Source organism: Heloderma suspectum, chromosome 1, assembly GCF_057233095.1.
Source record: "Heloderma suspectum isolate Gila_16-S chromosome 1, 16-S_ref, whole genome shotgun sequence".
In the NCBI taxonomy this organism is placed as follows: Eukaryota; Metazoa; Chordata; class Lepidosauria; order Squamata; family Helodermatidae; genus Heloderma; species Heloderma suspectum.
Genome location: NC_139458.1, coordinates 256228631 through 256240644, shown reverse-complemented (window position 1 = coordinate 256240644; position 12014 = coordinate 256228631). Strand labels below are relative to the sequence as shown.

The following is a 12014-nucleotide window of genomic DNA, read 5'->3' as shown; positions in this document are numbered from 1 at the left end:
GCAGGGAGTAGGAAGAAAGACTGCAGACTTACCCAGAACTGGGTGAAACAAGCCACCGCTTTAATTGAGTTGAGAGTTTCCAAAGTCTGGCTTTGAGAAGGACCCAGGTGTTGTAGCTGCAAGCCGTTCTGATACCTGGTCTGCTCCCCAGCCTCTCTGCTCGCAGAACCTGGGAGGAATGATAGTGCAAGGCCCCAGATGCCCTTAAAGTCATCAAGCTGGGGTCAAAGCTGTTTAACCCATCCCAGTTGAACTGGATGTTGTCCTCCAGCTTCTTAAGGAGACACACACTCCTCACAGTTTGTAACTGCAGCGTATAGTGTTTGCTGTTTTTACTTACACTGGCATGAATCCTAACTTCCTCTGAGCAGAATTTCGCACGTGGGACACTCCCACTGGCAGAAGAGGGAGAGGCACTTTTTATGTATTCTCCTTTCCCCCTGTGTCTTTCGAACATCTGCTCTGGAGGGTTAATGAAGATGCCATTGCAGCATGAGAGGTGGTGTTGTGGGCTGCAAGGAGAAAAGGAATTGGCAAAAATCCCCCCCCTTCTACAGGTAGGAGTCTTCATTGGATCAGAGTCCCTTCCATGAGAAGAAGGAGCCCTTCAGTGAATGGAAGGACTATGCAGGATCCAAACCATTGTTTCCAGTTGCCCAAAGCTATAGTTCAGTTCCTGTCAATACTGGGTGCATGAACTTGAGCACGCTCCGGGAGAGAGCGCAGGACAGGAAGGCCTGGTGTGCTATGGTCCATGGGGTCACGAAGAGTCAGACACGACTGAACGACTGAACAACAACAAAAACAAGCTGTACTTATTGGGCTACAGGTTTCTCATGGAGAGAACCTATCTTTAAAAGGCCAGGTACTTCTAAATACACATTTATTATTATTTATTTTTTATTTATTAAATTTCTTAATCGCCCATCTGGTCAGTCACCTGACCACTCTTGGTGATGTACAATAATACAACAGTTTAAAAACAATAAAATAACACATTAAAAGATCATTTTCTAAAATTTCCCTAGCCCACCCCAAATGCCTGCCTGAACAACCAAGTTTTCAACGCGTGGCAGAAGCTCATTAAAGAGAGGTCATGGCGGAGTTCCCTAGGGAGGGAGTTCCACAGAGAAAGCCCTCTCCCTCGTCCTCACCAGCCTAGCTGTCCTGGCTGATGGGACAGACAGAAGGCCATCCAAGGCTGATCTTGTTGAGCGGCCTGTCCGGTGTTGCTGGAGGTGCTCCTTGAGATAGGCTGGGCCGGAACCATATAGGGTTTTATAGGTCAAAACCAACACCTTGAATTTGGCCCGGAAAGCAACTGGTAACCAGTGCAACTCCTTCAACACCAGAGTGATGTGATCATGCCGGCAGCTGCCTTTAATCAGGCGAGCCACCGCATTCTGCACCAGCTGCAGCTTCCGAACCATCTTCAAGGGTAACCCCACGTAGAGCGCATTACAGTAGTCTATATGAGAGGAGACCAAGGCATGTACTACCGATAGGAGCAGATGGTCGGGAAGGTAGGGGTGCAGCTGCCGTATCAGATGGAGTTGGTACAGTGCTGTCAGGCTCACAGCTGACACCTGAGTCTCCATGGACAGCTGGGAGTCTAAAATGACCCCCAGGCTGCGGACCTGGTCTTTCAAGGGTAGCCGTGCCCCATTCAACACCAGGTCAGCATCCCCCCAACCTCCTCTTGTCTCCCACCAAAAGTACCTCAGTCTTGTCAGGGTTCAGCTTCAGCTTATTCCTCCCCATCCAGCCACTTACCATCTCCAGACATTTGGACAGGGATTCTACAGCCAACCTTGGTGAAGATTTGAGCAAGAGGTAGAGCTGTGTGTCTTCCGCATATTGATGACACCACATCCCAAACCTCCTGATGATCGCCCCCAGTGGCTTCACATAGATGTTAAATAGCATCGGGGAGAGGATGGAACCCTGTGGCACCCCACAAGTGAGCAGCCATAGGTCTGAAACCTTTCTCTCCCAGTGCTACCCTCTGGTACCTGCTGGAGAGGAGGGACCGGAACCACCGTAATACAGTGTCTCCAATGCCCATCCCCTCCAGGTGGCCCAGGAGGATACTGTGGTCAACAGTATCAAAAGTCACTGAGAGGTCGAGGAGAACAAGGAAGGAGTATTCACCCCTATCCAAAGCCCTCCTCATATCATCCACCAAGGCGACCAAGGCTGTTTCTGTCCCATGCCCAGGCCTGAAGCCCAACTGAAATGGATCTAGATAATCAGCTTCTTCCAAGTGTGCCTTCAACTGCATCGCCACCACCCGCTCAATCACCTTGCCCCAAAAAGGCAGATTCGAGACTGGGCAACAGTTGTTCAGAAATTGGGGACCCGAGGAGGGCTTTTTTAAAAGTGGTCTTATCACTGCCTCCTTGAGGGCTGATGGCATCACTCCCTCCTCAGGGGAGGCGTTCACCACCACCCTGATCCCCTCACCCAGCCTCTCTCTGCAGCTCATAATGAGCCAAGATGGGCAAGGATCAAGTAAGCAGGTGGTCAGCTTTACAGATGAAAGCACCTTGTCCACTTCATCAGGAGGAAGACTACACAGCGTTGTAGTCAGTGGTGGCTTTGCTTTGGCTCATGCAAAGCGAGGCACCTGATTTTCACTGATTCCACCTACTTGCCCTCCATGCCATATCCCATCCAGTTCACCCTCAGGAGCAGCTTTGAGGGAGCAGAGGGGGCTGTAGTGGATGGGTGGAATCAGCAAAAATATGGTTCATAGGGATGGTGGAGAAATTAGTTCAATTTGCATTTTAACACTTACCTACCTAACTTCGCACTTTCAAACCACTATGTGAACCGAAACTTGGTTATCCTTCAAAATTCACACTTCTCCAAATTTGCAGTGGAGTTCTCCAATCAAAACCTGAGTAGAAAAATGTGTATATTAGGGAAAATAATGTTCACAAATACATTGGATTAGGAAAACTGCTTGCAGAAAATGCGTACATTAGGCATAAATGCATACAAAAATGCATGCATTAGGAGAAATATGCATAAAAATGCTTATGAATTTTCATGCAATTTTGTCTTTTAAAAAACTCCAAGTTTGGGGTAAACTGAACTTAAGACTAGAGAAATTCTCAAAGTTTAAGATGAACCAAGCTTAAAATTGGGAAAATGAAAAATGGAGAGAAACTGAAATGGACATATTTGGCCGTCCCTAATGGTTCCTTTCTTGGCACAAGTGGAAGTGGTTTCTGCTAGTGCAAAGATTCCATTGGATAAAAGCCATATTTTTTTTTTTTGTAAAATCACTATGGAAGGAAGCATAACAACAAGAAAAAGTGTTTAAACCCTTAGATATACTTGTCTTGCTAGACAACCCCTATGCATAATCTGTGGAAGCATTCTTCTGGGTAAACAGGTGAGTAATACAGCTCTGGAAACGTGCCTTCAACAATGTCAAAAGGCGTAGAAAAGTAAAATAGAGAGGCAGAATGGGAAGGGTCCGTTTCATTTTCTTGCTTCTTCTCCTGATCATACCGATTGATTTCCTCAGTAGTTCCATGGCAGTGCCTGGTTTCTGTTGGGAAATTCCTTTCTGCCATTTTTTCTGCCTTTGTTTCCAAGACTGCCAACAAAATAGCCAATAGCCTCCCTTTAAAAGGTAAGCCTAGAAAGTACTAACTCAGCCATCCTTCCTGCAAGGTAAAAGAGATTGTGGCGCAGCACACAAAGGAGTGGTCTGAGATGATCAACACACACAGTGCCGAAGAGCAAGAAATGCGTGATTTTCATCTGAGCCAGCAGTGCGAATTACTAAAGAAGCTGCTAATTAACGCTCATGAACAGCAGACCCAGCAACTAAAGCTGTCGCATGACAGGTGAGCATGCCAGTGTTCCCGTTCAAGCACGGGGAGGTCTCTGAGGCTTGAAGTTGATTCAGCTCATTTTATGAAACTGCACCACTATAGCATGGGAGTGCTCTGTTCACTAAAAACTTGGAGGCCAATCTTCACTACGGGGCTTTATATAAAGGGCCTGACATATTGAGAGCACCATTTGATGTCAAGAGTGTTTGTGGATGCTGTCTTGTTCAGGATCAGTCTTAAAAGTTGTGTTTTTAACCCTAACACAGTCTTTGCTATGGATGAATATAAGCACCATGATTAGATGGGGAGGAAAATCACACATTCTTAGTAAACCTAAACTTATTTTACTGCTTTAATAACTAGAGGTCTGCGCTGACCACAAGACTGGAATTGAACCCCAATTTCATGCATCAGAAAATGGCCCGATTTTGCTCAGACCCATTCGGAGGCCATCTACTTTGATTTGGGTACTGAACCTGAGTTGAGATTCGGAAATCCAAAGCTCTTGCCTTCCATTGACTATCATGGGAACCCAAGAATGGCTGTAACATTTTTCTGTTTGTCAGACATGGATGAAATTTACAGGCATAGTAGCCCCCTAGGAGAGGACAATGCCTGCCAGATTCCAGAAAAACAGGGACAGCAAATGAGATGACTATGAGAGAGCCATTCTTCCAATGCCCTTAGGCTTCACTTTGAAAAAAGGCTTAAAATGTTGTTAATCATCATAACTCCCTAATCCCTGCACCTATCCTTCTGAAACTTTGCAGGTTTCTTGCCTGAAGACACCTCTACGATGTATGCCCTCAAACAACCACTGCCACTTTGGTTCAGGTGGCACAACAAACCATTGCAACCTCCCGCTGTGGGTTGAATATTCAAAATGGCCACCAGCACACACCGCAACCCACTGTAGCTTAAATAAGCCACGGTGGATTGCAGTGTGCGCTGGTGGCCATTTTGAATATTCAGTAAGCCATGCTAGTTTGTGATGATCATGTGAACTGGTCCAGTGTCTGCCTTTCCAAAGCCTGAATTGCAGACACAGCTTCTTACAGGGCCCAGCTTCAGTTCTGGTATCTTTAGAAGGAAGCCCGCTTCACCTTGGGAAGCACCAGAAATTACCTGAAGGACCAAATTCAGCTTGGGCTTTGGGGTCTGGCTGAACCTGATGCACATCTCTATTAATAACATAAAATGTAACATTTATTTATGCATGTTTTCTCAGAAGTAAGACCCAATCTATGGAGTTTCATACTGGGTAAGCACACATAGGCTTGCAACCTCAAAAGTATAAATGCCTTAGTTTTTTGCTAGCAAAATTGCAAATATGACCTTACAACATTTGAAATAGCTCCACAGGCTTCCTGTGTATTTCTGAGTCCAATTCAAGGAGCCGTGTTCAACCTATAAAGCAATATGTGGCTTGAGACAGGGACATCTCAAAGACCCCCTCCTGCCACACAAATCTGTGTTTTGGTGTCTTTTGGCGAGGCCCTTCTCCAGGTTGCCTCCAGAGCTATGCCCTCAATACAGAAATTCTGGATAAGAAATACTACTTCTGCTTGCCTGAATGATTTGGCCATTACCTTACTTCTCAGAACAAGGTTTTATCATTTCACACACGCTCAGGCAGATGTAGAATCACATTCATAAAAATCATTGCATAAAGATTCAGACAAGAAAAATTTACTCATTCACACTGTGACCACCTCATCACGTGAAAACACACTTCCCCCATGGAGAGATTGACAGCTACTATATTGGGGAACAGGCCTTTTCTGTAGTGGCATCCCCTCTCTGGTTTTTTTACCTGGTACCCACACTTTCAAACTTTCAGTGCCAAGTAAAAATGTTTTTATTTACCCAGGCATTTTAATTTTAGTTTATTGTGGTTTGGTTTTGGTGCTGCTTCTAGACTTCTAAAACAAATTTAGTTTGCATTTTTAAAAATTAAATTGGAATATTTTACTCCATGATTTTACTTGCTGCTATGTTATTTTTAGGTTTGTCTGATGTTGTTTTTGTTATTTATTGTCTTAGTTCTTTTATTGATTTCTTTTGTGAGTTGCCTCGAACACTAGAGAAGCAGGATATAAATGAAAAAAAAAACACTAAATTCTTAAATTGCTGGTAACCAACCAGCTATTTTTCTCTGAAATACTAGATAAATGATGAGATACAGTCTTGGCGTGGTTTTATGTAGTTAGCATTATTCAAATGGTAAAATCTAACAGTGCAATCCTGTACATGTCTATTCAAAAGTAAGCCCAGCTGAATTCAGTGATGCATACTCCCAGGTCAGTGAGTATAGGATTGTAGGCTAAATATCAGTCCTTGATATTCTGTAACTATCAGAGGCTGAGGTTGATTCAGACAAGCTATCTTTTTTAGTTGACTACCTCATCATTTTATAATGTGATGGCATATTTGTTAAGGGTGGGTAATAGCTGTCAATCTCTCTATGGGGGAAGTGAGTTTTCAGTGAGGTGATCACAGTGTGAATGAGTAGATTTTTCTTGTCTGAATCTTGATGCAATGATTTTTATGTATGTGATTCTACATCTGCCTAAGCATGTGTGAAATGATAAAAACCTCTTTCTGAGAAGCAAGGTAACCACCAAATCATTCAGGCGAGCAGAAGTAGTATTTCCTATCCAGAATGGTTTTAGCATAAGGTCTTTGGAGATAAATATTATACATTTAGCTATTGTAAAAGAACAGGATTCTGCTGAGCATGGCAGTCTGTTCTTTTTCACATGGCCAGATACAACATTTTATCAGTAAATTAGTCTCTGACAATGCAACCCTACACATGAGTTTAGTGGGACTGCTCCCAGGTATGTGTGTACAGCAGAGGTTGGCAACCTGCAGCCCACAGTTAGTTTCAAAAGCTCTTTGCAAGGGATCAGTTCAGACACCTGGCAAGAGACATCTGTCCCTCCCCTGGCAAGCCAAGGGGTTGGGAGGAAGAGAGAGGCAGAGGGAGTCAGAAAAGAGAGAGTGAGAGAGAAAAGAGGAGGGGTGGGGGAGAAGAATGGCCCCACCCACTTCTGACTTTGACCATGCCCACTTTGAGTTCAGACCCCACCCACTGCTGGCATGAGCCTCCCAACAGATTACCCCCTAATTGTCCTAATTTCACTTCTCTTTGTCCTTTTTCTGTATAGGGAAAGCAAAGAAATGCGTGCCAACCAAGCAAAAATTTCTATGGAAAACAGCAAAGCCATAAGCCAAGACAAATCTATCAAAAACAAAGCTGAAAGGGAAAGGTAAGTATCGTATTTCATCGCTGTCTGTGGGGTAAACTGGACAGTCAGTAAAATCCTACTTGTGTGTAATTTCTGTGGCACAATGTCCATTTCCACCTTCATTTTGGCCTTTATTTTAAACAAGTTGTCACTCATTGGTTCCGTTATTGGGCCTTTCTTAGACTCATAATTTTGGATGGTGTGTCTGAAAACGTTAGCTGATACATGACAAATTGGAGTTCTCACACATGTGAAGTTGAGCACAAATATTAATGGTAGCAGCTGATAAAAATAGAAGAAGTAACTGATGATAAAGAGAGCTAGGAACAAATTGGCTGGTGGAAGAGGCCGGAAAAAGTGCCACAGTTGAAATAACGTGGGCTGTTCTCTGGAGATTTCAAACATGGCCTACTCCTGTTCCCTCATGACTGCTGCTATTGATCAGGAGCAGCAAGGTACGTAAGCTTTTTTATTGCATTTGCCCTGTGAGACAGGTCATTGATGTTCCCATTTTGCACATAAGGACCTACTAAAGCTGAAAACAGCTTAGGGTGCAATCCTATGCATGTTTAGACAAGAAAAGGCCTACAACTCCCAGCATGCCCCAGCCAGCAGTGCTTGGGCCCTTGGCTGGCTGGGGCATGCTGGGAGTTGTAGGCCTTTTCTCTGTCTAAACCTGCATAGGATTGCACCCTCACTTGCTTAAGACCACATATTGAGGCCATTTTATTTATTTTACAACATTTACATCCCCATCCTTCCTCCAAGAAGCTTAGAGTGGCATTTTATTCTCACAACATGTAAGTTATTACATTTTATACCCCACCTTTCCTCTAAGGAGCCCAAGGCGGGGTACATGTTGTCTCCCTGCCTTATCCTCACAGCCACCTTGTAAGGTAAGTTAGGCTGAGAGACAGTGAGTGACCCAAAATCACTCAGTTAGCTTCAGAGCTTGGTGGAGATTTGATCCTGGATCTGCCTAGTTCTAGTCCAACAAGCTAACCACCACACTGGTCTTGGTCCGAGGTGGCCTGTGGCATTAGCCTTCCTTCCTGCCATCCTCCCTTTTGGACTGCTGCTGCACCACACTACACTGGGCTGTGAAGTAGTGATTTGTTCAATGGGACCTGCAACAAAATTTCGCAGTATGGAGTGCTCCCTGTTAAGGATTCCTGCCACTTCTTTCCATTCTCCCTGATTCATGGTTTTTCCATTTATCCCCCCAACCCCCACCGCCCCTGTCAGCCAACATTCCTTAGCCACTAGATATACTCAGTTCTCATTGGGCTGTTTTTCTTCTTTCTTCTCTTTTTTCTTTTTACTTCTGCAAACCTTGGGGTTTCCCAAAGCCTGCAGATACCTCCCTCTTGTGCATGGATGGTGGTGACGTGGCTACATAAGGACCGGATCTCAGAGAATTGAGACCACTAATATGATATATAATAGCTGAATGATATCAGAGCTACCATCAGGCTTACTCTTTTTTCACTGACATTTTTTTGAAGTAGGTGGATACTATAATGTTAGAAATGTCTTTTATAGGCGTGTCAGGGAACTGAACAGCAGCAACACAAAGAAGTTTCTGGAAGAGAGAAAGCGGGTAAGTAGTTAATCGTCTCAGATATCATAAATATCTACATCAGGGGTAGGCAAACGTTTTGGGCTGTGGGCACATTTGGCAATTTGAGAAACTGTCCTGGGCACCACCACAAAATGGCTGCCATGGGAGGCATGGCAAAGGATAAGTAACCTGCCCCAAAGCCTGAGTATAAGCAGAGGTAGGGTCTGAGCCCCAAACACACTAAACAATTCCTTTGAACCCACCGTTTTCAAAACCAACAGAAACCTATTTCACAGCAATCCCAGCTGCCAGTAAGAAAATGTGTTCATTGGGAAAAAAAGTGGGAGGGTTAGGGCACCTTGGTGGGCACCAAGAAAGGTGTCTAGGGGTTCATTGGTGCCCATTGGCACTGTGTTGCCTACCCCCGATTTACATGCTTCATAAGCAATCATACTTCTCAAAGAATCTGTCTTTATACAAGGAATCATCATAGTTGTAAACAAATTCACCTATATAGTTGATAAAGCTGATTAGCTTGAAGGATATGACTAGGAAAGAAGATATAATGGAAAAAAAGAGCAGCTCTTAAAATAAAAATAAACCATGCATTAAAAAAAGACAGACTGTGACTTGCAATGAGGGGGACTCGAGGGGTTGGACCCAGACTAAATTAACAGACATAGTGTAGTCCCATGGGAATTAATGTAAGACGTAAGTCATGACTAACTGAAGCCCCAGTTGATTTCAGTGGGAACTAAGAGTGAATAACTTAGAGAGCAATTCGGTGACCCCTAGACAGCATGTGTGGGGGCCATAGGGTAGTTCAGGTTCCTGGATCTAAGGTGAGAGACAGCGCTCTGACTTCGGACCAGAGTCCGAGCTCTCCTCCCCCTCACAGCTGGTGCAGAGAGAACCGTGCCAGCTGCCTCTCCGAGGTCACAAAAGCAACCTTGGAGGGAAGGTAAAGGGGGCGTTCCCATGGGCGGGGAGTGGAGGGGACTGGGAAAGTCGGCTTACAAGGAATCCTCCAGCCTCCCCAGTTTCCATCCCTCCCACTCCCTGATGCCACAGCTAGACAGGCAAGAACACCCATCTAGCTAAAGTACAGGGCAGGAGGAGCATGGAGGCAAAGATTGCCACCGGCGCTCCTCCCGCACTGCATTGGATGGCCATAAGCCTCAGAGTTCAGAGGCTTATGGCCATCCCCATAGGACTGTGTCCTTAGAGTGCAGTCCTATGCATGTCTACTCAGAGGTAGGTCCCACTGAGCTCAGTGGGGCTTATTTGCAGGTACTTGTCCATAGGATTGCAACCTTAGTAAGCTACTGATCTATATACATCCAATTTGGAGCATGTTCTGAAAAGTTTTTCTAAGAAATCTTGAGCTTCTTAGGATGCAGTCCTATGCAAAGCATGCATAGGATTGCACTGCTACAGACTAAAAAGCTGAAGTGAAGACCACTGAATTCAGTGTCAATTTCTGTTATTATTTGTAGTCGTTTATAATCTGCTTCAAAAATGGGTTGTCTTCTCAGATGGTGGGGAAGACCAGTTTACTTAGGTATAATGTTCTTCTTCTCAGTGAATTATTATTATTATTATTATTATTATTATTATTATTATTAAATGCATTTCTTAGCCACCTTTCAAGACTACAGTCTTCCCAAGGCAGCTTATATAAAACCTACAATTCTATATCAATATAACTAATACATAAAATCAAAATTTTAAAACAAATTTAAGCACAGACCAGTCACAAAAGCAACACATTTAATGAAAACCTTGCAATTAAAAGCCAAATAAAAGAAATACATTGTTGAAAACCTCTTGAAAGCAACAACAGCACGGAAACAGATGTATTTCTCTTGGGAGGGGGTTGCACAGGGCAAGGGCCACCACTGAAAAGGCTCTTGTCTCTAGTGTTCACTAATTAACAGATTGTAATGGCAGGCCAGTAAGTGGGGCCTCTGACGATGACCTTAGCACATGAGCAGGTTCATCAGGGTGGAGGCCAGCCTTCCCCAGCCTCGTGCTCTACAAGTGTGTTGGATTGCATCTCCCATAATTCCCAGCCAGCACGGTCAATGGTCATTGCTGGCTAGGAATTATGGGAGGTGCAGTCCAACACACCTGGAGGGCATCAGGCTGGGGAATATTGGTGTAGGCAGTCCTTCAAATAACTTGCTCTTCCACCATCAACCACGTAGAAAACTCATACTAAGTGTAGTCATGCTATTGTTTTATTTGGTCAGCTAAGTGGTTAATTTGAAGTGTATGAAATAGTACTGCGCTGAGTTTTCACCCATAAAAATTATTGGTGCGAAAGGGGGGCCTTTGAGGCTCAGAACCCTCCAACCCAGCCCAGACTTCTAGTATACCTTTTTTCATGTTTGTTTGTGGCTGTTTGCAGCCACTGCGTCCCCTATCTCTGCTTCTCCTTTGGCACCATTTTGTTTTAAAAGTACCTGACAAGGCGCACCCGCCTGTTTGGGGGATCCTGTTGTATATGGGACCTTGTAACCAATCAGACTTGGCTATGTGGTGACATGGCTGAGGGCAAACAAAGCCTCCGCTTTACCCCCACGTAGAGACATGTTCTGGATACAACATTTGAACTTGTGCTTTTCCAATCCCCCGCCTTAGAAAATTACTGAAAGGGGTGTCCTTTTTAAGGAGTGCCAAAGTGCTTGCAAGAATCCGCTTTTCCTTTTGGCTCAGCTCTAGTATGAAGAGAATCTTTAAGCAGTTCAAATATTGTTGTGTCCCTAATTTGATAAGAGTGTTTTGGCCCTCAGTAGTATATATCTATTTGTTTTATTTTATCTATTATTACATTTTGATACTGCCTTTTTTTCCTCCTGTAAATAACCCAAGGCGGCTTACATAGTCCTGCTCCTCCTCTCCATTTTATCCTCACAACAACCCTGTGAGGTAAGTTAGGCTGAGAGTCAGCAACTGGCCCAAAGTCACCCAGTGAGCTTCATAGCTAAGTGGGGACTAGAACCCGGGTCTTCCAAGTCCCAGGCCAACACTTTTACCACTACACCACACTGGCTCTTAATCTATACACACACATACATTTGCATGCCTAACACATGCATATAAATCATGTCCTCTTTGGGTCATCTTGAGAAGGTGTGAATCATCAAAATTTAGGGTGCGCCAATGAGTGACCTAGCCAGGATCACATCTTGGTGCTGTATTGACTTCCTCATACCGAAGGCTGAGGTCCCCCTTTATGGTACACTGCACTGGAAATGAGAACTTCCATCACCTCAAGGAAAACAGATACAGATAGTATCTCTTGGAATGTGAATTCTTCAGAGGTTGTATTCCTTCACTGTGTTCTCTATG

The 12014-nt window shown here is 44.3% G+C and overlaps 1 protein-coding gene across 20 annotated transcripts in view; it reads left to right on the top strand.

Annotated features, from left to right (window-relative positions):
• PLCB4 (phospholipase C beta 4) overlaps positions 1-12014 on the top strand; it is a 250510-nt gene that overhangs the window by 231798 nt on the left and 6698 nt on the right. For all 20 annotated transcript variants that reach the window (XM_084825013.1, XM_084825089.1, XM_084825057.1 and 17 more), the window contains 3 exons: positions 3685-3860; positions 7019-7120; positions 8642-8699. In XM_084825013.1, coding sequence (XP_084681139.1) covers positions 3685-3860; positions 7019-7120; positions 8642-8699 — 336 coding nt within the window. The remainder of the gene's footprint in view (positions 1-3684; positions 3861-7018; positions 7121-8641; positions 8700-12014) is intronic.